General features: G+C 40.0%; 1 protein-coding gene across 1 annotated transcript in view; it reads left to right on the plus strand.

Moving 5' to 3' along the window:
• The window catches only part of LOC126868975 (uncharacterized), a 39,681-nt gene extending 13,645 nt beyond the window's left edge, over positions 1 to 26,036 (plus strand). Inside the window, exons 3-13 of the mRNA XM_050625011.1 lie at positions 5,390 to 5,546; positions 6,626 to 6,742; positions 11,808 to 11,992; positions 18,210 to 18,425; positions 18,736 to 18,886; positions 19,296 to 19,486; positions 20,243 to 20,469; positions 21,114 to 21,225; positions 22,154 to 22,481; positions 23,011 to 23,302; positions 23,973 to 26,036. Coding sequence (XP_050480968.1) covers positions 5,390 to 5,546; positions 6,626 to 6,742; positions 11,808 to 11,992; positions 18,210 to 18,425; positions 18,736 to 18,886; positions 19,296 to 19,486; positions 20,243 to 20,469; positions 21,114 to 21,225; positions 22,154 to 22,481; positions 23,011 to 23,302; positions 23,973 to 24,312 — 2,316 coding nt within the window. The 3' untranslated portion in view covers positions 24,313 to 26,036. The remainder of the gene's footprint in view (positions 1 to 5,389; positions 5,547 to 6,625; positions 6,743 to 11,807; positions 11,993 to 18,209; positions 18,426 to 18,735; positions 18,887 to 19,295; positions 19,487 to 20,242; positions 20,470 to 21,113; positions 21,226 to 22,153; positions 22,482 to 23,010; positions 23,303 to 23,972) is intronic.
• The last annotated feature ends 233 nt before the right edge of the window (positions 26,037 to 26,269 follow it).

Raw genomic sequence — 26,269 nt, forward strand, 5'->3', positions numbered from 1 at the left:
GGAAGGAAATAAAGTTTAAGTATCAAAGAATGATCGATAATGCGAATCTTGTCCAGAATGAAGAACTTTCGTCGAATATTTCGATGCATTTTATTCGTGCATTGTAAACGAAGCAGAAACGAATCTCGCACTCTATATATAGAGTTTTGTCTTGCCAAAACATGTCTACGAATAATTTGCTTAAACCACCTGTCGCGGCATAGCGTGGAGTGTCCACCTCGTTATAAGAAAGAAAACGAATTAACGATGCCGCTATTAACATCTGTTACGAAAATAGAGCGTGGCTATTAATAACAATACTCGCCTGCCTAGCTTTCTTAATAGCACTTGTAAATTAATTTTACTTGTCACCGAGTCGAAGGCAAGATCCCGGCAAGTTCATCCGGAAAACGGTCAAACCTTCTCTCGTCGTTCTCGTTTTATCGACCCTCTTTCGAGAAAGAATTTCGAAAAGAACGAACAACTCTGGCACTCGGCAATTTCGCCTTTCTTTACCGTGAGTTTTTTTAGTTTTCTTCTAATTTAATATTTATGGTATTTTTTTATAAAAATTTCCTCGTTCCATATTTTCGTTCTTAGTTATTTACGATCGTTGAACGGTAAAATAACTATGTTTTACGGTAAAATATAAATAATTACCACGAGGAAAATGTTTTCCTCGTTTTTCGTTGACTTCAGCTTCCTTCTTTTAATATCCGTGCATTTAAAATTCCTATTTCTCTTATTCCCATTAATCTCGGCTTTCTTCTGCTACAATTCCATGCTCTATTACAGTATTACAATCTCCTTTTGCCGATTTCCATTTATCTTAGTCGTTATCTACGTATTACAATTGAATTTCTACGTAATTACGTTCCCCTTCTTCCGATTTCATCTCTTTCTTCTCAATAATTAATCTCTTTTCCAGAATTTTTACGTTACGACTTTTGTCCTTTCCATCTTCCTTCATATATATCGTTTCGTTTTTCTTCTCCTTCTTTTCTCTCCTTTCCTAACCGTCATAATAATCTATCGTTCTTCTCCCTAATTTCTACGTATTAACATTTTTTCCCTTCCGAACTTATTTCATTTCGTTTTCCCAATTTTCGCTTATCGCACACTTTCTCTGCGATACATTTGCCTCCTTCCTAATTTCCACGTATAACAGCCTTTTTTATTTCCAAGTTCTATATATCTCTTGTCCCTCGTAGCTCCCCCGCACTCTAACCTTCCCTTTCTTCCCATTTTTTCATCGCTTTCATCTCTCTCCCGGCGCTTCACGGCGCTTCACGGTGCTTCACGGTGCTTCACGGCGCTTCACGGCGTTTCACGGCGTTTCACGGCGTTTCACGGCGTTTCACGGCGCGCTTCCACGATCTTAGCTTCGACGGCTCGTCTATTTTTCTTTACCGTCCGACCCGGCCGACGTTTAATATCTCCGTGGTGTGACCGAGTATTCGGAGGATGTGAAAGAGGAAAAAGACGAGATGTAAGAACAAGAAGAAGAAGGTCGACCTTGCGGCAGGCATCTCGTTAAGCGGTAAGCGCGATAACCAATTTAGGGCCTCGGAATTTCGCCGGCGCCGCCAGAAATAGTCAGCCAACGGTGGTGTGTATAAACTATACTTAACCCCTGCTACTACTACTACGTGTCTGCTAACCACAGCTTATGTGCCGCCACTACAACCGATGATTCTACTTCTCTTGCAGTTACTCTTATTAATACTCGGACATTAGGCTGTTTCGAAGATATTATTGCTCAACGTATCTCTTCGTAACGGTATCGTTGAATCGATCGTATCCAATATATTACAACGCTCATTCTAGTTAGTAGAAATATCAATTTGATTTAGTTGATGCGCATCGTTTTTTTTTCTTTTTTTTTTTTTGTATGAGAAGCAGTAAACTAAATAACGTTGTTAATTAACATGTACATGGATGTACGCCGTGCATAGTGTGACTGTACGCACGTGGTCCTAAACGCGCCTTTTCCACGAGACGTTGGTAAAAGTAGACCTAGTAAAAGTTGCGAGAAAAGTTGCGAAAGATAGATCGTGTAAGAGCGTCTTCTTCTCTTTGTATTTTGACTTTTATTAGTTTCTGTTGCGTGGCGAGATCAGGAAAAGTTGGAAAATATATGTTTCTCGATTCATTAACGTTGGAAACGATGAAAAACGGCGGGATTCAGACACGAATTTATCAACCGTGTACATTGACAGAACGTTTAGTCGGGGCAGGAGGTTCTTTTTATAAAATCGTTCCTCTAGCGCACGTTGGTTCCTCAAAGTTTTGAATTATACACGGAGATCGCTCGAAGAGAATTTATCGATATTTTGACCATACGTTGTTTAGCTTTGAAACGATCCTTTATTCGTCGCGTCGGAGGGAATGAAGCATTCTATCTATAGTGGATGATTAGAAGAGTAGAATGGACCATGTGGATATTCGAATCGAATCATTAACGTTTTAAGGAAAGTTCGTTATTCCGTCGATAAAGACCGAATGGAATATCTCTTTATTTTAATAACGACGAAAGCTATTCGGCTAGCGAGCGACTAAAGCTATCAGAACTTTTAAGTTGATTTATTTACTTGCATGCAGTTTTCGATTTAGAAAAAGAACGAGCTAATTCGCTTCCCCTCGTCGAGAAATTTCACTTTGATGTACTTGATGTAATTTCCTTTCCATTCAACCATCTTACAAAACTTTTAGTCCTGCTTCATTTCTCTTTTATCTTCTTCCGTTGATCTCTTCAAGAATGAAAAAGATACTCGAAGCGTTTAATTGCTCGACGACGCGCAACTAATCGTGCAACAATTCAATAGAAATACAGAGAATGACTTTTAGTGGATGAAACTTGTTCCGAGGATCGATTAGACGTCCGAGAATCGTAAAAAGCTTCTTCGGCCTATCGTATTCGATTCTCACGCAGTTCGTCGTTATTTCGTTCGAATAAATGTTAAACGTTTTAAGAAAGAACTACTTGAACTTGATTTTTCTTATACCATATTTTTGTACGAGTACTTCGATGTCGCGGTACAAAAGATATCTTGTCAATGGTCGAGACGACAAGAAAGTAACGATAGAACGTTTTAATAGATCGTGTCGTGGAATTCACGTCTTGGCAGCGATCCTTTGCGAACGTATCGTGTCTCACCTTTGTCTCCTTTACTGTGCATTCACCCACGTGTCGCGATTTCAGCCTCCTCTGTAAACAAATTTTGCGATACATCCATCGGCTAGTTGTCTTTCATGCTATATCATGCTATAACATCACCGAATATCTTTAACATCGAATTGTCCTTTAATATCAGATTTTTATTTCTTTTATATCATTGGTTCGTGCAATATTTCGAATATGTACGAAATAACGATTACATTTTAATTACTTAGAATCGGAATCTAATCCTCTAATGGGATAGATCGGATGTTTTAATTTATGACTTAATGCGATTAAAACGATCGAAGAATTCGCGATTTAACAGGATCCATCATTCAAGTTACGAATATCTTTTGTAAAAAGAATAAATTGAATATTCTAAAGTAGTGTAACGAGTAAAATCGTCGTCGTCGTCGTCTTACGTAAATTCGATTCGACAGAATTTTCTGACAGAATGGAATTGGCACTGATTTTATCGTCTGTTATAATCGGCTAAGCTTTTCGAATATCAGGCTTCAGGAAACGCGCAACAGTAAATTACCCTACTCCTGTGCGTTCTTCCTGAAATCGATAAACCAGAGTACCGTGTGATCGTAAATTATTGGACATCGTTGTTCTCGAGCGGTAAAGCCGAATAACGTTCGAACTCGGAATTGACGAGGAGCCAATTCATTACATCAGAAGTAATGAATTTGTCGCCGGGTTTTCCGCGAGCACCTTCCATAAACGGATTACAAAATTGCTCCGTCGCGTACTAGAATTGCATATTGTATGTTTTCATATCACCAATTTCTATATAATTTCACGCGTTTGATACGAAGTTAATTCGATTTCTACGTCTGAGCTTTTTTTTTTTTTGGTTCTCGCGCTCGATCGAATTAATTATCGTAAATAATGTACGTATAGTGTTTCGTGTAAAGTTACTTCGCAGTCACTTCGCTTGCAGCTTATTCTTCTCGACCATCGCTTTCCATATTGCATGAAATATCGTAACTAGAAAAGCAGAATTTTTATTTAATCCTGTCAGATTTTTCGCGAAAATGGATATTCGGATTGCCCGAATTGCCATGTTTTCTTTTTGGTCTGGTAATAGAATTAAAAAAAGTAAAAAATGCCGACGTTCGATCCCTTGGATGTTGTATTATTTAATTAAAAAGAACGTCAATCGCAAGAACGATAAGATCATGTCTTAAGAACTTTCAACTCTAACGCCATATCGTGTAAGACTCATTGGCAGAAAACTTTGATATAACGAAAAATTGGATATAAAATATAACGTAGTTTCTTTCGACGTAGTTTTAATTAAAGCCATCGTCGTTCGCGTTTTCTCTTTTCTTCATTCAGCGAAACATTAATACCGCACTAATAAAAATTGTATAAAGCACGATATCTGCCTGTCCTGTTCCACGCGCGTACCAGGAAATCATTATTTTACCGCGCTCAAAAGGGAGCAGCGGATAGACAAAAATTTCGTTGGGATATTTCATTTCAACGTAGTTCATCGTTATTTCAATTTTACGTTAAAAAATCCTAAAGAATAGCTTTTTTTATAGCACGTGTTTCATAAAAAGTATAAATTCTCAAACAACGTTATTTTATTTCGCTCATCTTCGTTAACGCGATACTTTTAACACATCGCGTCTATCGCGTAATACCATCGTTCTTTCCACTTTTCCACACGAGCTCAACTTCGTATTTAATTTTACTTGGTTCATCGTATTGATGCAATTGAACACGCATTTAAGTTCATTTTACCTATATACACGTTATTGCGAACTGCTATGAAATCATCCGTATCACTAGGATGATTTCATAAGGTTTCATCGTTTCGTTCCTTTTTCTTATTATTTTCATGGAAATTTATCTCCATCTGCATTACGTGAAAAATATCGTTCACCGGATAATAGGCAATGTTCAACGTTTGTTGTTTGATTTGATATTTCACTTCTTCAAAAATTATGCAGATATAATAGTATTAAAGAAATATTATAATTATAGTTGTACATTGAAATATTCAAACGTTACGAAATTTGAAACTTTATGTCGTCAATTTCTCCAGTATCTTGTACAGGAAACGAATATGCAAAGTTTGACAACAGTTGCGAATTGTCGTACAGATTAACTTCGACGTAGTTAATCCGCGTCGATTAATTCCTTGCGTGTAACGCGGCATGACCTTCCTCAACGTAACGTAAATCGACGTTATCGCATCGTGGGGAGAACATTCAGAGCGTGTAACTTTAATTGCAGGGAAAGTGTACGTGGGCGGGCACTGGTGGACGACGCGTCACCCTACAGGATACTCCGCTAAGGTCACTGTCAGAAATCGAGAGGAAGGTTCTATGCAAGGTAGCTGTCGCGAAACTCCAGGCCCTCAACTTGGGCGTTCACATTAGGCCGCCGAGTGGTAAGTTTTTTTTTTGGAATGATCGTTATTTCAAAAATTTAGCGTTTAGAAGACTGAAAATTTGGTAACACGCAAAATATTTGCTAATTATTTCTTGGCGTTTATTATTTATTTAGTAATTAATTTTAGTACGTTTTCTATCTTTTTTCTCGAGAAAATTGGTGTCTCAACTCAATGTCGAGAATGGAATCTCGGCTGCCTTCTAGATGATTGACATGTTTACGAACATAGGGTGTAACTTCAACGTCGAAGTATCCTCTTTCTCAAGGAATCACGTGCACACACACTCTCCCTCTCTCTCTCTCTCTCTCTCTAAATTTACCAGATATCGTTTATGATGCTCTTAAGGAATCTTTAAGAACGTTTTATTACTAGTTTCATGCAGATTGCTTATATCGCTATACATACATAGCATATATATAGTCGTGCACATTCGGAATGGAAGATAGTCGTTTAATGTATCAGGCGAGTACGGTCGTAAATTTGTTGCGAATTTACTTTTACTGCGTTAAAACTATAATCGTAGTTGTAGACCAATTTTACCATACAATTTAACTTATTAACTTAATGCAGTTCCATTTAAGCAAATTTTACTTTTATTCGAAACGATTACTTCGAAATCCTTTTGCAAATTACTTTCGAATTTTCCCTCTACCTAGATCGCTGGTAAATTATTTCAAAGTGTGGGATATTTTACCTTACATTAAATGAAATTTAAACCGATAAGAAATTGTTCTACACGAGGAACGATGTTTTATTAATAGAATAGAATATTTTAAGGATTTATTAATTAGCCAGAAGCGATTACATGTACGATGAACGTCGTTTAAGAAATACTCCGTACGGTATGGTAAACTAATTTTTCGCGGTACACTCCGGTGTGGTCATCGACGTTACTCAACGATCAAGGGGGGATCGCGTTTCATCGAGTTCCATTTCCTCGTGTTCGTTCTACGTTTCTTTGTTCCATTTCCGTATACAGGCGGAAGCGAATAGACGAAACCACGACAGTATTTTACGCTTGTATCATAAAAATAACGACGTTTCTTTCATTATTCGTATTGTTTCTTCTTTTTCAGAGTCACTCGGTAGCAGTGCCGTTACCACCAAGCCCAAAAGAAGAGCACCTTTGCTCAAGAGGAAAGCTCTCACCACTGGTTTCTTCGACAATAAAGGAAAAGATGATAAGGAGAAAGGTGAGTCGCAGACATAGAAATTTGTTAATCGCGTGGTCTCGCTTCGGCATTCTTGTCAGAGGCTTAACCAAAGAAAAAATGGCCGAATCGTCTGAAATATCTTTCGTTTGTAATTTCAATGCTACAGACTACGCCGTACTAATTTTATTCTCACGCTTTCCCTCAGAAATTAATCTTTCGTACTAACTTTCGTATTTTCGTATTTTTTAAAGTTTACAGTTTCGATATCGAAAATTTTATTTTCGTTCAAACTGTTTCTCCTCTCAGTTTCTCTTTATTACCGAATTGACTAATTGCTAAATTACCGAATTAAACAGAGAAACAGTTTATTCGGCAGATTGCGATAGGTCGTGTAAGAAGCTAAATCCCAAAGATCAGAGTTTCTATCCCATAGGAACAACGTAGGTATAGCTTGTTAGAAAACTTTGTCTAAGAGAAAGGATACGCGGTATCGTTGCGAAGATTTGTGTCCGAGCTTTTGTCTAGGTTCTAGTAGCTGTTGTCTGTTTCATTGTGACGAGGAACAGACATTCTTCAGCTATCGTCTCATAAAAATAGCCAAAACGAAAATAGGTAGAGAAAATACAATGCCCAGCAGTTCATGGTTAAACGCGAATTTCAATGGAACAACGACACGAGTGACGAGATCTCTAATTGAAAGAAACTATGGGCTGAAAACTTGAACTTTGACGGTAGATCAGATCGTAAGGATTTGAAGATCGATAACAAACTCCTCTAAATAAATACGTACGAATATCATGAATCGTTTCGAGTATTCGTTTTATTTTTGAGAAAAATGTGCTCGGTACCGTTCTTCGGCAAAATCCCAACGTATCAGGAAATTCAATTTCTCGACGACCAATATTTTTTAATACTCGCAACAGTTTCAACTTATTTATGGTAATCGGATAGCGTAATTTTCGCGATAGTAATTGGCCGATAGTAATTGTAGATAGAGAGTCAATAATTAAACACGGTAAATTAAGTGCGCAGTTTAATGTGCGGAAAGCAGCACAGTTAACGATCAGAGATTTATGGGCCGTTTATTTGTTTGGAGAATAACTAGTTCAGCTATTTTCAGGTGTGATTCTGTTTGCAAGAGTTCGCTAGGTAGTGTTTCTATCATTTTATACGTTTACGACATCCTTACATATCTGTATTTTGATCTAACCAAATCCAAGCAAAGACAAATATTATCCTTAGGACAAATTCCGGCTGCTGCACCGTTTCCCTATGTCTTCCCATTTCGAATTGCTTCGCTAATAATTACGTAATTCGTACCGTCATCTTCTTCTTGGAAATTAAACAGAATCCCTCGCGTGTGAATTTTATCAAACAAGAATTCTTCTTCTTCTTTCTTTTTTTTTTCTTCTTTTTTTTTTTTTGTTTTTTGTTTCTCAGCATATGGGAAAATATTAAATCGTTCTCTAAAGATTTCCTCGAGTTGGAAATTGAACAGAATTTCTCTTATGAATTATACGAAATAAATTCCACCTTTCTTTGATTTTTCGCGAGAAAATGTTAACCCCTGTTTACACTGCCTGTTTTCTCCAAAAGAAATTATTACTGTAATTCGAGATGGAAGTTGAACAGGATCTCTCCTATGAATTATTTATACAAAATAAATTCGACCTTTCTTTGATACTCCTGTGAGAAAAGTTAACTCTGTTTCACCTGTTTTCTTCGAAAGAATTCTATTCTCTCTCTCTCTCTCTCTATATATATATATATATATTATTCTATATAATTGTTATTCTAATTGGAAATGTTCATTAAACTTATTTAAAATAATCTGAATAAATAAGAAAATCTGAATGTATTTGTCGTTTCTAATTGTTAGATTAATCGAGGGAATTGCAGGAATCTAATATATTTTGTTTCAAGCGACGTGTGTTTTACAGATGCCACGCTGTTACACGCTAGCAACTTTACGTTCACCGCGTGGATGTATCATTCCCGATTGTGAGACTCTGTTTGTCGAGCACTCACCGAGTGACGACTTTCGGCAAAAATTGCACGTGGAACTCGTGCGAACACGGAAAAAATAGCGTTTGCTTAACCACGAGGTACTTCGGTAATCGTGTGACGTATGTGTACGCGTGTTTGGCAGTCTGTAATTTTTTGCTTCGTTCGTATTTCTGTTGCATCTCCGAAGACTTTGGACAAAGATAAACCTGAGAAAATAGAATAGAAGAATGTAAAATCTTACGCATAGAAAATTGGATAGAGGAACGTGAAATCTCAGAAACTATACCAGAAAAGCCTAAAATCTTTTTTACTCGCAGTTACTATTTACCATTCTAATTTCCAAATTTAAGATTTAACACTTGCATAGGTTAAAACGCATTATAACATCTACTCGGAAAATCCGAGAAATTCATAAGAAAATCTAGAAAGGTGTCTAGTAGAATAAGTGTCACGTATCGTTTCCTGCGACGTATTTCTATAAATGAAAAAATGAATTTGTATCGAATACTATCTCTAACTAAGTCCCTCGATTATTCCGCACTTTCTCGATCTTCCGAAGAACGAAGTGGAAAAAGGGAATGCAACGGTTTGCCCATGTGCGAGCAACAGCAGACCGCGGCACTAACGTCGGCCAGCCTGGTATGAGACACAATTTCGCTGGCTAAAATTAGTCACGGGGTGCTTGGTGGCGGTGCATATTTCCGCATATACCAGGTTTATTTGCGGTGCACGCCGGGTACGAGTGCCGCGGGGACACCGGACGTCAAACGGGAACCGGAATGGCCCTTCCACGGGGTCGCGTGTTTCGAGCTTACCCCCTTCGGCGATCCTTCCATCGGGTCGTTCGCGAACACGTGCCGACGGTGTGTTATATTACTTGCTTCTGTTGAGCTTTTATGAGCGAATTTTTTTTCATTTTTTTCTTTTTTCTTTCTTTCTTTTTTTTTTTTTTTTTTTTTTGAAACGCGAAGCGAGAGGTGCTGGGTGGTATTTTTGGATCCGTTTAGTCGTAAATTGTTCGATACTTGGCTGATAAACTTAGGATTAAGCGTAATACAGCTTGGTTCTAGTACATGAATAATCGATGATTGTGGATATTTGGAAAATTGAAAATTTGAGCATGCGTCTAAAAATGGAAAAAATATGTATGTAGGACGAATTCATGGATAAAGCGATCTGGTATAGTTTTCCTCCTTCGTCTTCGTTTCCGTATAATCTAATTCCATAGTCTTACATCGCCACCATAAAATTCCGCAAGCATAAATTTTCAGATGGAGATTATTTCCATAAGGAGAGAAATGAAAATAATTTGAAGAACAGTGAATGCAAGACTATTAAATAATCAAATAACCAAATAACCAACGAGGGGATTTCAGCGAAACGAGAAGGACGAAGGAAAGAGAGGAACACCAATTCGATACACCGACGGTAGAGGAAACAGGAGAGGAAAGTGTCGCAGATGATTTTGAGAATTCGAGGAAAAGGCTCGTACTCTGGGTCCATTGTCGTCTTCTGAAAGTGGTGGTCGTTTCACGGCGAGAGAAAGAGAGAAAGAGAGAGTGTGTGTGTGTGTGTGTGTGTGTGTGTGTGTGTGTGTGTGTGTGTGTGTGTGAGAGAGGTCGTTTGGAGAGGCTGGGATGGCCCAGATTGTGGTCTATAATCGGACCGGTATAGAGACACGGTTTGTTGCCTTTCGGCTTTTAGCTGGCTTCGGGACTACGTCGTGCGAGAAAGAAAGACAAGAGCCCCGTGAAAGTCTGACATATTCGATCATACGAGGGGACGTCACTTAAATGACGTCCTCTTTTAGAGCGCTGCCACATTTGAAACACGTGAGCCACGCACACGTGTCTTTCAAAAGGGTGAACAAATTTTTTTCCCGTCTCGATGCAGAAGAATTGTCACGAAAATTTTATTCGAATCCAAAGCGTTTTAATAATCGTAATTATAATTATCTTGTAATAATCTATAAGCATTCTTTTCAATTTAAATCTCAACTTGTGACTTTTAACATTTTTCCTTTTTTTAAAGTTACATTTCTGTCGCGTTTCTCTGTAACAATCAATCGGTAGCGTATCAACGTCCGCAGTTGCTCTCCTATAAAGCAAAGAGAAACGAAGAACACGCGTTCTTCCGAAGTAAAGTGTTCCAGGAACAGGAATAGGAGGAATCGAGGACCTTAAAAAAGACGATGATCGTTATTCGCGCGTGTGTATCTGGCAAGCGACGGCAAGCAATTAAGAAGTAAAAAGATGAAATTCGAAAGGTGGGACGGCGCGTTTCCGCGAACTTAGCCGAATAAACGGGCGGTTTAGCGGCGAAAATAAAGCGGCCGAAGCATTCATGGCCAGCCGGAATATTATCGAACGTTCGCGTCGTCAGAGGTGACCAGAGACTACGCGAATTTTCAAATTTCACTTTTTCTAATATCGTTGCATCCACGCTACAAATTGCTTTAATATACGTACAAAAATTCGTCTCTCACTGCGTATTTCCTAGTATATCGGGAAATAAAGAAGCGCAATATTCTAAACTGTAATATTTAACAAATATACAGAGCAATTTTTATGGCCAGTTACGTTCGTTTACGCGACGTTTAAATTGAAAAGAACCGTACGAAAAGCAACTATTTACAGCAGTCTCGGTAGCAAGCGTTCAAACACAATTTCCTATGAATTGCACGAACAGTTCGCGCACGAATAAATAAGCCGTGTTTACGCGAATGGGACGCAGCTGACCACCACGGATCGTAGAACAGAACGAATCTCCTTTTTGGTCGGTTGATGGAAGCGATTCGAAATAAAAAATAAACGAACAAATGAACCGACTAAAACTATCGTCTAAGAAAGTGCGACACGTCTAATTTTCCATTTGTAAATTCGTCACTTTCGCGCCAATATCGTTTGTCTCCCTTCTCTTTAGCCAAAGTTTAACGATCTACGAATACGTCACTGATAGTTGGTTTTGTTTCTTCCATCGCGTGCATCGTTTATTTCTTCGAGTACCAGCACTGTTGGTTTCTTGCATAACGCAGGAAGAATCGTTCGGCGATCGACAAGATCCACGACGTATTCTATTCTTCCGTATTTTATTTCAGAGTCGTCGAGTGGTGGCCTAGTATTTGGTATACCGCTGTCACAGTGTTTGGAGAACGATAGAATCGCTAGAATCGCCGCTGGTGAGGTCTCGGACGTTGGTTGTTTGTCGAGGAACAGCAGACACGGTAGCAGGACGAGCTTCACGAGCCTCATCGAACCCACTGTCGCGGCTAAGACTGACGAGGTAAGTATAAGCAAGATACGTTCGTTTCTCATCCGTCATAGGCGTGTCAACCGACGACCCGATCGTCGCGTAATAATGCAGCAATACGGATTCGATGAATATCAGCGTTAAGAAGAGTTAAAAATCAAAGAATCAATTTCCTTGCTTTTATCTTTTACACCTTTTTTCTATTTGTATCTTTATAGCAAATATGCTTATATATAATGCTTGTACACTTGCAAGGATTTATTTAATCTTTCAATCGGAGTTGTATACATCACCAAGTACGTGGAATTTATTCGATCGACCGTTCCATTTCATTAATTTCACTCGAATTCCATTTGATTAATTTAAAATATTAATTTACGATTGGTTCTAAAGCATTAATAAAAAGCATTAACTCCTTAGAACAGCGTATTCGATGCTGAAACAATCGTCTTGCTTTCTTAGAACATATTCCATTTGATATTTCGCTGTGTGCAACGAGAATGTCCTTGCTGCAGTAGTATAAGATCGTATCCAGTCAGCCAAGCGTGTCGATCGCTAATCGATCGATTCTGTCAGCGATCTTTCCACACAAGTACTCGCGCTACTATTTCAGACATTAAGAGGATTTCTACGGCGAAATCAGCGACAGATATCGTGGAATACTTGGAAAAGGAAATTATGCCTGCGGTGTATTATATTTTATCGCGATACCGGCAACAATGTGGCGTTTATTTTGGCAGATGGGGACTGTCGAATCGTACAAACCAAAATTACACGCATGAAACGCAAGTAGATTGTTGAGAATGGCTAGCACGAATACACAATCAGGAATTTTACTCGGTTTTCTCGATGACTGCTCGGTCGAAGAGGCGAGAACACGATAGAGGAGCACGCCCACGCGCGAATAGAAATCCGAATCACCTGTTTTAGATTGACGTGAACTAATCTGCACGCGGAACGCGTTCTCAACGTAGCCGATAGAAATTTCAGTGTCTCTCAATGCGAAAATATAGTTACCGTAAAAATAGACGCGATAAACGCGAATAACCACGTTTCTATATTCTACTCGTTCCCTCCTATTTTTTCTTCTTATTCCGCGTTTCTCAGGCAAAGTGTCTCGAAGTGGATAGATCAATCGATCACGCCAAATAATTTACTCGATCGTGGCGTTGGCGAGAAATTACACGTAAATGAATATGCAAATCGTTGAACTACGACTTGCCGTAATCGTCGTCGCGGAAATTGCAAATATAAATTCGAACGAACGAGCCGAGAAACGGACACACACGGAGAATCCATCCATACCATTTACATCATTTATATTATTAATTTCGATTTTCATATTTTTCCTATTAGATACGGATAAAGGATACATATTTACAATTTCTTACAGGCAATAAATAATCTTATTAATCGCGTTACGCATCGTAGTTTGCTAAGTCCAGAGACGCGACGTAAATTCTGAAAATCTTGGTCTGCGTCGCTACGACTTTCGATCGTACGATGACATTTAAATCGTCCATTGAAAATGCAACGTGCTACGCTACGAAAGAGTTAAAAATCTGGATCTTTTAGAGAGATTCACACCAAGTGCTAATATCCTGACCCGAGCAACATCGCGTAAATAAAACGTACAGAAGCGGAAGAATCGATATCAAAGTATCGGAATGGCGACGTACACGCGTTCCACTTGTAACTTGTATATCGGTTGCATCGTGATCGTTCGATGATGCTTTATGAAAACGACGAGAGAAGACGGCGGAGGGGCTCGAGGAGGCAGCGTCGCGTGACGGATCGTGAATGCGATCATAAACGTCGTCATCGATTGCGTCAGTGTCCGCGGATCACAACGAGAGCGTTTATCGATGGCCACTATGCGAGTCAGGGGCCAGACGTTCGAACGACGTACCGCAAGTGGTTATTTTTTGATGGATACGTCAGAACGACGCGCCGCGACGCCGGCTTACAGCCGCTTATTCTATATTCTGTGGCGTGTAGAACGGCCGAGACGGTCGAGACGGCCGAGGCAACACATTCGTTGCCAGATTCTCTTACCGGATTTAAGCTAACGGTTTCGTGCAATTAAATGCCAATAGGCGACCCTGTGACGTTACCATTCAACGTTTCTGGGTCGAGACGATCGATTTAGATCGCGTGAAATTTGGAAAACGCAGGGAGAAAAAAAGATAGATCGAGCGACGCAACGATTAATAAGAAGTTTCAACGATGCCCGTTCCCTCTTCCGCTCCATGATCTATGCGTATAAATTTATGCGAAAACGAATCAGCATTGTGCGAGAAAAACTGCGTAAAAATTGTTTAAACATACGAGTGATTTGTTGCAGGTTTTTATGTCACTGTTATGATACTTGGTGTTTAACCCTTTGCACTCCTACGTCGAGCGTGACGCTCGACATCGGTTTTTATCTCAGCAGCTCCTTTGTCGAGCCCCACTTGACATTCTTTCAGTCCCACCTCTTTTTGTGAAACGTGCGAGAGAAAACTAGGATTGCACTTGGAAATTGTTTCGAGATGTATCGTTCACGCTTAAAAAGATGTATCGTATACACTTAAAAATGGCAAAATACAACAATAGCGTGAATAAAACTGGCATTTAAGTGAATTCGTTTCTTCCTTTATTTATTTAAATTGTCTTATCTTTTAGTTAAAGTAAATTTCAAATAAAACACTTAAAAGCGTTGGGAGCTGCTGGTAAAGAAATTGAAATAAAATTCGGAGTGCAAAGGGTTAAAGGTTTCAAAAATTAATTTATTCCTACACAGAATTTTTAATTACGTATTGATCAACGTATTTTAGAAAATGTAATTTCACTTCTAAATCATCGATACGAACGATTGTTACATTATTTTTGCGAAAACAAATTCGATAATTTCCCTCCAAATTCTTCCACTGCCTTTTATTCTTCCGAGAACAATAATCTATACGTATACATTAGGCGTTACGAAATGTTCGAATTGAAGAGAAACTATTCGTTCGTGAAATCATAAGTGACGTTTAAAAAATGCAGATAAATGGTAACCTCGTAAAACTTTTGCGTTGCTACGTTATCAATAAAGCAGATTCAGAAATTTTCTCTATGCTTGTCTATCGCAATGCATGCATGTCAAAACTATTTTCTTCTTTTTTTTTTTTTTTTTGAGAAACTACTTATCTTCATCGTGACAGGAAGTAAATGTTTTGATTTGAGAAGTACCGGCGCCACCTGGTCGATGAACACGAATCTTCTCCTTCTTCTTCTTCTTCAGTTTTTTTTTTTTTTTTTTTTTTCATACGTTCTCCACGCAAAGAACTCGAACGTTCAGGCGTTATTTTAAGAAAGTCGAAGACTCCAGCCGCGCTTCTTGATTTACACGATCCGATCTAATTTTCGTGCGTTTACGTTTTTGCGTATTGATTTTTCGGTTTATAGCGGCTCAGCGGGATGATTTGTTCACGTCCGAGAATTTATTTTAGCCACGCGCGCCTTTTGTTCCAGCCTTCTTCTCTTCCATATCAATTTATCTCATCGCGTCTGCTCGGCTCCAACGTCAATCTGTCATCTTCATTCGATACTTTGTCGTCCCGCGAGAACAATTTAGCAGTCAGTCGTAGTGATTTTCTCGTTATTCGAAAAGTACAAAGTTTCAAATAATAATAGCTCGTGTTCTAACGTGGCAACACTAACAGAATGAACAAAATGGTCAATTGCAACTTCCTCGTGGAAATTTTATAAATCTTGAACAGCGTATTTTTCAGAATTTCAATGTCACACTTTGCAAGTATACGAATATTCTTTCGTCAACCTTTCCATTTTCGTTTCTTTTCTATAAATTCTACATTTTAGCGATTCCAGCGTTAATTACCACTTTCTGTAAAAAAAATAAACGTAATTTTGAAATAATATAATTCTATAGAATATAACAAATTCTACACAGCCTGTAAAAAGATGCCATTTGAAAGATGGAAAATTAGCATAGTAGCATAGGACTAGTATAGCAGGGAAACGTACCGAACACTCGAAGAACTCGGACTTGTCTTTTATTACGTTACAACACACGATAAGCACACACATACAAAAGAGCAATAAACTAACATTCTTACTGCAATTAATAGCAACTGCAATTAATGGCAATAAATCGAAATCCGATGCGTCAACTGTTCTACACGGATGTATATAGAAAGTAGCTGGAATTATTGACCGCGAGGAAATTGGTGCGATCTGTTCGGAATGTTAATACATAATTGAGGGTCCCTTACGAGCTCGCGAGCTCGTTCGTGACGCATTCTGTTCGTGGGCGGAATTTTTCCAACGCGAAGAGAAATTCCGCCGGTTACGAGTCAGAAACTAAATCTACCACGTGAACCCCCTTTTTCTGCAAGTTTCCGATGTTACGCATTGATCCGTAGCTATTGGTCCGAGATAGTTCACAAGTTGTTGGATCATGCACGCTTCTAGAACATGAAAATAGAAGGAAAATTAGACGAAACAGAAATCCTCGATAAGATTTGATTTTCGAGGAAAAAACTTGCGTAGAAGTATTTCGAGATTAATATTTCGATATTAAACGTTAAAGGCTATCACGAACGAACTTTCGCCCCGTGTAAACTTTAACTTAATTTCGTTTTAATATTACCATCCGGTAATACCGTGACACTCGCAACCAGCGTTTATTTAATACCGATTGATAATCGAATCGGTGGCATTGTTTGACTTTGTTACTTTTAAAATCTCGATAGGAGCCTTTAAGAGTCGCGGATAAATATCGCTGTTAATTTTAGTAAATCGCGAGTAATTTTAGCGTTGTTTCTCGGCATAGACAGGAAAGCTAGGGCGTTCCAGTGTGAAATTTCTTAGCATTTTCTAAAAATAGTCGATCGACAGGCAAAATAGAGAGCCCTCGTTCACACATTGTGGAAATAGCATTGATTTATCGTGGCGCCAACTTCGACAATGCCACCCTCGCGACTTCCGCTACTCGATCGAATATATATCCGATTCGTGTATATTAGTAAAAAGATGAGTCACAGTTCGGTCTGTTGACGCGTATCGTTTAACGATTTTACACGTCATTGTAAAGTTTGATTTCTTACTCGTTTTATCCATCGTTTACCCGTCGTTTACCTGCATCGTCGCCCGTCGCTGCTTTAAATGGCACGCAAAAACGTATCGTTTCTTCCTTTACGTTCACTTTGAATGTTCTCCTCAACGATGACTATTTTCTTCGTCAACGTCTCGATAAACATTCTAAAATTTGTTATTAATTTCTATTTCAAATTCGCCGATGCTTCGTTCAAATTCTACGATAGTTTATGTAATTAGCGAAGAAGAAAGAGATACAAGCGAATGATATACGTTTTGTAATTTTATTCAATGTAAAATTTAATTAAAGATGTAGATAAAACGATATACGAACAATATTTAATTTCTATAAAAGCAATTATCAGAATGATATCAATGAAATAGTTGTCAGAGTCGACGAACGATATCGGTAAGTCGGTACAATTTTTCGCTTGATTTCGCTTTTCAACGAAACGTCGTATCGAATCACGGAACATGTGCGTTTTATCGATAACAGTTCGCGGTCGGGACGTTTGGCCGATGACTCGATGAAAGCGCCACGTGCTCAAGTAGCCAGTAGATTGATCGATTTAAAGCGATCCGGGAATGACGCAACGTTGCACTTTCCTCGTCGACGTCACGCGTATCCCGAGCTGCGTGACGTCACAGATCGGAGACGCGAATAGAAGCAAGATCAGAGAGCGATAATTTTAGCCCCTGGTTAATTAAGATCCCTCGATTTCCAACACTTTTCCGTCACAACGGATCGACGAACACGATGATCGTCCATTAAGAACGCTAAACAGTTATCATCGGACACGTGGATCGATCCAATGTTTACGCAATTTTAGTCGAATGACGATCAGTGGACAGCGCAAAGATCGTACGATCAATTTTCCAGCCTGAAAAGCAACGAAAGCCAACGATCGCATTACGAATTTTTATGCGAATTTCTATTTTTACGCTAAGAAGTTTTGTTTTATTCCTTAAACTCTGCTTTAAATATTCGAAACATCGTCCTTCGCATTTCTGCGTCTTTAAATTTCGCACAAAATGCGCTTCCCGATAGCCCATATAAATATATATTAGGGAAAAAGAGAGACATTTAGAGAATGTTTCGTATCGTTGGAATGGTCGGATTCTACTATTCGCTGATGCAACACAGGTCTTTAGAGAAATGAGATTGTTTCAGGGTGGTTCGAACGAGTCGTTGTCGTCGAAAGGCGGAGCTCTAACCGGAAGCGACTCCGGGGTGCTCGAGCTGAGCGATAGCGGCGGAGGAGGCCCTCCAGGGGAATGGGACCTGGTTCCAAGCATAGTCAGACAGTGCATCAGGCACCTGGAAACCACGGGTCTTCGGACGCTCGGTATCTTCCGGGTGTCACCTTCCAAGAAGAGAGTGAGACAAGTGAGTGTTGGACGATGTTAAACGTTCTTGCGTTTATCTATTTCTCCGCACGAAACGTATAATTGCATCGCGTTATACCAGATGCGATTAAATTGCGTCTAAATCAGTAAATTGAAATCGAATATAGACTTTTACGTTGCAGATATCAAAGCGTATCCGATATTTGAAAATCATATTTCTCGTATGTCTTACGTATCTTAATTTTACGTTAAGTTTAAAGCACAACTATTAAGAAAACATTTGACACGTTTGCACGTTTTACGCGTTACAAAAGCGTATTATAAGCGTGTTATATTCTTTGTTTCCGCAGTTACGAGAAGACTTCGATTGTGGTCGCGAGACAAAAATCGGACCCGATCAATGTCCTCACGATGTAGCAGCCCTTCTGAAGGAGTTTTTTCGTGATCTTCCGGACCCTTTGCTCTGCAGAGATCTCTACCAAGCCTTCGTCCATACACAAAGTAAGGACAAACGTATCCGAAAATTTCTTTAATTCTCAGTACTGTCAGCCGAAACATTGTCTGAATTTTCGACTCGACGATCATCGACCCTGTCAAACCTATAAACAAGTCTCAGGCAAAATATTCGTCGTCGAACGAAAACATTAGATTCTAAATATTCGACTAAATGTTTTTATCGACGGAATTGCTTTTACGAGCACAACTGTTACAAACGAGAAATGGAAACTAAACGAAGATTGATTCGAATCAATTCTGCTGCACAGAAAGTGTTTATAGGGGTGAAAGAGTTAAGAGCTTGCGTTCGATTCGTCTCTCGTTTCCATCCCTGTTCGTCGATACATTTTCCCTTCGCGACATTGACGCACGAGCCGTCCACGCGGACTGAAAGAGAACCCCTCGTTCCCCGCAGAGATCCGGAACAGGCGACTTCAGCAAGAGGCACTTCAGCATCTCGTTCAGCTGCTGCCTACGCCGAACCGTGAGACGCTCTGGGCACTTTTGAGTTTTCTCAGCGTGGTGGCGGCTAACAGCGAAGATCAAAAGAACAAGACAGGCGAGTGGATACCGGGCAACAAGATGGACACGACCAACTTGGCCACGGTGAGTGTCATTCGCCTCCTCTTATCGCGAATCCGATCGAAAGGATTCTCATCTTCCATTTACCGTCAGATTTTAATGAAAAAGAAAAGGACGAAGAGGAAAAGACACGTAGCACAGGCGTAGAGATCCATCGATCTCTATCATCATAGGACGTTTCATATTTCTAGTCGAACGAGTGGAAAAATCGACATCTCGTTCGACATTAGCTTCGAACTCGAGGTTCGTCGGTGCTATTTTTTAAATATCTTTCACGTTTCGCTCTTCCAGATCTTCGTAGGGGGTCGTTATCGCCACTCGCGAAGCTTTTCCACTTTTATAGCGGTGATTTCTAAAGCGAATTTATACAACACGCGTTTCGTCGAATCTTTTTATCAATCTTTGGTTGCTTATTTAGGGATCGTAAAAGAAAAAAAAGAACAAAAAAAAAAAAAAGGAAACAATTGAATTTCGAAGAGATCCACGCGGTGGAAAAAGATGATTCCCAAATGGGAATTTCTTTTCGTATTTTGTTTTTCTTTCGAAAACATCGAGACAACCAAATCCATGGAACGACGAATCTATAGAATTATACGAAGATTTCGGATAATACGATCTCTTCTGTCGCTTATACACGCTTTTAAATAATACATTTCGAAATGTTTAGAAAGCAGCTGTAGCGAATTCTAACGAATCACCGTAGTGATTTACATAGACGCGTTTAATTTCTCGGATTTTCTCAAAGCCTCTGATGAATTTTCTTGAATTTTCTTTCATAAGGTATTTGCCCCAAATATTCTTCACTGCGTGAAACCTGGACAAAGGTCGGAAGTGTCCGCGGAAAGGGCCGAAGAGAGGATAGACGTGATAAACGTGGTCAGAACTCTTTTGGAACACGCCGCGACGTTATTTAAGGTGCCAGCCGCTCTTCTAGACGAAGTTTACTTGCACATGATGGACACCCATCCGGCCGATTTGGATCTCGCCCTTTCTCGACGTGCCGAAGAGTGAGTAACTTATATGGCCATTTTCTATCTTTAATCTTCGATCCCGTCAAGTCCCTTCTCTCTTCGATCTTCGAAATAGATGCTCAAGGAAATGCTGACGATTCGATTTGCACCGTTCTGCGTAACAAGCGCTACTTCCTATAAAACCGAACTAAAGTATCAAGAATTTAGAATTACGTATTGCTATTTTTACGCAATTATCGCAAAATTATATTTGACTTTATCTTGAAATTCCATCGTTACTCTTCATTTTTGGCTATACGAAACTTAATACAAAATAGTAATATAACGGTTCCAATATAAGCGGTGAATTCCCGTTAGATTAAAATTCTCCTTTTCATTAAATCTCTCTATCGTCGATTACAATTTTATACTTCATATTCGTAACTGATGTTGCGTTAAATTTACATTGGAGACAAACCCGAGACATTCTTCATCCTTTATGCAGTTAAACAGGCGATCGTGAATATTCTAATCGTTATTTATCTTTCTGCCAAAGACGCTCGAGCGCTCCGTCTTTTCCACGATTTTTAATTCAACTTGCGAGACTTGGTGGCACAAAGCCAACGAAGTTCTCGCGTATGATGTCAGTCGGCGAGTCGCGTAGGAAAAGCTGACAGCGTGTTTCGTACGATTTTTCGCAGGCAATGCGGAGACGAGGCGGACCCGTGCAGCGAAGCCGAAACCTTCTCGCTCGAGGAGACGCTGACGACGTCGACAACGACCACGGCCGGCACGACCACGTCTACCAGAAAGGTAACCGATCCAGATCGAACGAGATATCCGTCGACCATTTCGCGGTATTGCTCTGACGTCTTCGCCTGGAACATTTTCGAGATCGAGGAAAGATATGGCTCGACTTCGCAGGGGCTGATCTTCTTCCACAGCCTTGGACGTTTTTATTTCCCCGTTTTCCTTCTGCTCTTCTTCTTCTTCTTCTTCTTCTTCTCCTTCTTCTCGGTCTGTCGAGTAGTTTCCTTTCAAACCTTCCTGTTTCACTGTATTTTTTACTTTTCGTTTCATTTTCTCTCGTTATCGTCGGTTAAGTTTCTCGTGTCATGGAAGAAACAAAGAATTTTTCTGCTTTAATGACTCGTTAATGACACCATTGGGTTCGTTGATAAGCGATGATGTTAAACTTATAACATTTGTATTGGATAAACAATCATATTTGTAGATTATTAATATCTTTGACGTTACTATCGTAATCTAAAGTACCAAGTGTACTACAAAGCGTTTAGATAATTCTACTTTGTTTCTATAAAAATTCATCTGATAATCCTCGATAATAACGCGTTATGTTTTGCTGATAAACGCTGTATTAATTCAATCGTATCATCCCGTGCGCAAAAATAAGATTCTTATTCGTTCTCAGGTATAACTGCAAGTTTCTTAATGCAAGATCTTTACGCTTTGTTATACAAAAAGTTATCGAATATAATTCATCCTTAACCCATTAAGGACCAAGCATACAGGATTTGATAATGCACACAATCGAAAACAATTGCAAATGAAACGTTGCGTTAACGCAACATCGGTCTTTAACGGGTTAAAATATATTTATCATCGTTGAACGTTCAAACGTGATTAGTTCTAAGGAAACGACGATTAAAATTCTCGATAAAAATTGTATGAAAATAACGTTCCGTATAAAGGAAAACTGGGTCAATTTCGATTGTTAAAGATGTGGACTAGGGAACAGTGTCTGCATCAAACAGCTGGCGTGGGCGGTGATATAGGTCCAAGGCCGAGACGGCCAAAGAGGCCTGGAAGCCGACGAAAAGAGGAAGGCAGAAGCAATAGCGTGGACAGTGGATCCAGCGAAGATCCAGCCGATCCACGAAGAAAATCCTCGCCCATGGTAATCACCGCCAGTCTTACCATACCGATGTCTGGAGCGTTCACATTGAACCTCGACGATCCGGACATTCCTTACATCGAGGAAACTCCTAAGCAACCCAGTGCACCGCCAAGAAGGCAGAGACAGCGATCGATTTCCGGTTGCAGCGAAGGTATGACCTTCCTGAATTCTGTCGCAGTATGTGCAACGTTCTACGTTAAATCCGAGCTATTAAAATCAGTTGTATCGTTCGTTCTTGCGTTGTCAGAATATCGTTCTCTTTGCTTATCGAATCGGTGTTTCGAGACAACGAACAACGTCGTAACAACCGATCTCGTTAAATAATATTTCTCCGAGAGTTCAAAAAATAATATTCGCAATGAAAACGAATACACCGAACGAGCAAAATATCTTTTCTCCAAACTTAAGAAACTCGCTAATAAGAGGAAAACCATTCCGTCAGAAACAAACCAACGAACATACCGACAGAAACTCTGAAATTCCGAAAATCTTACACCGCTTTACCTCGTACTAACTCTACGATCTCTACGTACTATACTCTACGAAATACGTACAACTGATTTCTTATTCCTCGATCGAAATATCTACCACCAAATATCTACCACCTCTTTCGTTTTCCTCTCCAGCGCAATAATCGCGAAGCAAAAGAACAAAATTTCCATAAAATTATTTATCACCAGGTGGAAGACACGGAAGCGACAGCGCCGTCGGTTCCTCCGCCACGTTATCGGGCGATCAGGTTCCAAGTTCTCCTCCGTCGTGGGCGTCATCGCCACCTGCCAGCCCCGACAGTGCGGTCACCGCTGTCTCCTACATCCCCGATCAGCAGGCCGTCCTCCAAAGGGTGTCGTTCACCACCTCGAGCGAGTTACGTCAAGTGACCAGGTCGAGCAGCAGTCAGGAAACGTCGAGGAGCACCGCGGCGGCCCCGTACACACCCAGCATCACCAGCATCGGTGGTGCGGTTTTGAGGTGAGAATCCTGCTCCTCTAAACTATGCTGGCTTCCGTGTGTAGCTGACAGGAATTGGCCGGATGATTCAAGCTATACTGTTCTGGTATTCGCGCGGAACATCTGGGACAGTTCGTTCACCCCCCTCGAATCTAGTGCAATGCACTCCTTGGTGCATTCACCTTGTAATCACGGTATTAGGTCGTTGTTAGGTTATTCGCGTTTCTTGTCGCGGTTCATTCCTTCATTCTATCCATCATTCTTTCGTTATCGGGGTTCGTTATTTACATATATATATATATATGTGCGCTAACTGGTCCTTCTTCCTATTCAGTTTAGCCATTTCTATTTTATTTTTAGGCTTTCGTTGTCCCTTCGTGCACCGATTAACGTAACTCATCTTTATAGATAGACGTAAGTGGAATTAGCCGCGATACAGAATTATCAAAATGTCATTTTTATTCGATAATTTAAATTGGTTTGGAACGAGTTCCTGGAAATTGGTTCTATCTGGAAGCTTGCAATACGATAAAAATAGTTACAGTGAAACTTTGATCAGGCACGAATCACGATCGTTCTTTTAACTTGGTCGTTCGCTTAATTTCTTCATTTTTCATATATTATTGCATTATCGAATGTCAACGAGAAATTCTTCAAAAAGAATTTAATTATTTGTTCGTTTGTTTTTCAGGTCGAAGACCGCTGACATCGAGAGGATGTTGCACATCTCCAGACCAGATGCAGGCATCTCGATGTCGCAGCAGGGTAAGACCGGCTCTTCAACGTCCTCCGAGAGCAAGAAATACACGAAGAGACGTTACACGGACTCTAGGCATCAAACTCGTCACATCCCCGATTCCGATACGTTGGCGGGGAAAAACACGGCTACAGTTTCATCCTTGCCATCCGTGACGATGTCCGCTTCGTCTTCGGCGACTGGCACGCAGAATCAAAGAACTAGAGCACAGCCGGTCTGGAAACGACGGGAACTGATTTCCAGCGCGCCCAAGGACAGGGAGGGATACCTCTGAATATCCCTGTGGGCGATCGAATCGAACGTCCAAGGATCTCGACGAACCTTTTTCTTTTAGAACTCGTTTCAAGACGGTTCTATTAAAAGTTGAGCGCACGATCAAAGTTTCGCATTGATTTTAAATTGAAAAAAGGGCGTTTCGTATTACGATTATCGAAGATTCAGCGAGGAAGTTTGTACGAATGCGCGACCTACTTGATTACTTGCTTCGGATCGTACCTAAGCTTGCACTTAGGTACGACACGTAAAAACGTCGAATTAGAAAATTCAACGTTTAGTCATCTATGGTGAAATACAAAAGACGACAACAAGATGGAACAGCTTGCGCACTTGTACAGATCTTCCTATGTTGAAACGTGTTACGAAGAGGAACTTGAACAACGAAACACCTTCGTTGCACGTTGCTTGAATAATATTTTGAATATAGCTTCCGATGGATTCTATTCCAACGAAACATTGTGCCTTGACGTATTAAAATTCCAAAGTATTACGTATTCCCCTAAACGATAAGGTATTTAAGTAATTTAAGCTATTTAACGATTACAAAGAACCAGCTTTATTCGGGCAACGTACAAGTAAATTACGCTTTGATCGTATCCAGCTGAATTATATATTTCTACGCGATGAAATCTGAATTGTGCGCCGGATAAACTACGAGTGACTTTGAAAAGAAACCCGAGCAGGTCCGGACCGAGTATACGATTCGATCGTCAAGAGTGTCCGCGAAAGAAAAAAAGAAAAAAAAAAAAAAAAGAAAAGAAACAATATAGTCACTGCCGATCAGGCGTGGCCTGGCAAAGTGTTCCTCGACACGTTTCTCGCTTCGAAAGTGTGATCGACGTATCGTGGGGTGTCTATTGGTTCCTAGACTACCGTCCTCGCGCTCGCAAAGATCTCCGTGACGAAACGCACGACCCCTCTCTACACTCTCTGTCTCCCTTCATCTTTCTTTTATCTCGTTTTACCACTTTTCTCGTAATCTCTCGACGAGATTAATCGCGTGTAACGAACAAATCAAACCTTGTTGAGGATGTTCTACCTTGCGGTTAATTTATACGGAAAAGAAAAAACAAAATGGAACGTTGATCTTGTATCTACGAACGTAACATTCTGATGTAGTAGCGACACGTTAGTAGCGATTTGTAAATTATTTTTACTATTCAAGATGGAGGGATTTCCCTCGAGCTTTCGTGGATAATTCGTGCGAAAGCCACAATGTTATCGCGTGCACGATGCAATCCTCGACGAACCAAAATGAAAGAAAGAAGACCAGCCTCGAGTCCCTTGAACTCGCGTCGGGCCATTCCATCTCTCTGGATCGACTGAACGTCGTTGTTGGTTTTGACGCGACCAACGATACGGCGTTGCTCTGTCGAGACGTGGTTCGTCGATCGTAGACTATTATTTTTGTATAGTTATTACAAGTACCTAATCGAACCGGTAGTTCGTGATCTAGCGATGACGAGCCAGAGCAGCTAAACCAACGAATTTCGTCTCTTCGTTTCTTTCTCTCTGTTTCTATTCCTTCGTTTTTCTCGCCGGGAGATTCTCTCGGTTCTTTTCGTCTTTCTTTTTTAAATCGCTCTTCGTTCGCGAGAAGTTGCCCCGAAAGAATTCGTGTACTGCCGTGAGGGACGCGTGGCCCGAAAGACGCTGTTGTTCGTCGTTTAAGTTTTCATTTTCAGTCTGTAAGCTAATAAACGAAGGTTAATTTTTTTACTATCTTGAGTACCTTGTATTCCAGTTTCCTCTATTATTCCAGATAATTATCGCGAAAATTTGCCGATCAAACTCGTTGCGATCGATCTTACTTGCCATATAGCTATTATAAAGTTTGCTATATAAGCCAGTATTACGGTATTAAAAATAGAAAATAACTGGGATCAGGATTTCACAAACGTTACGTTCAACGTTCGATATTTGTGATCGTCGATTTGTTTGAACGGACGAAGCGC

This window comes from Bombus huntii, chromosome 8 (genome assembly GCF_024542735.1).
Source record: "Bombus huntii isolate Logan2020A chromosome 8, iyBomHunt1.1, whole genome shotgun sequence".
In the NCBI taxonomy this organism is placed as follows: Eukaryota; Metazoa; Arthropoda; class Insecta; order Hymenoptera; family Apidae; genus Bombus; species Bombus huntii.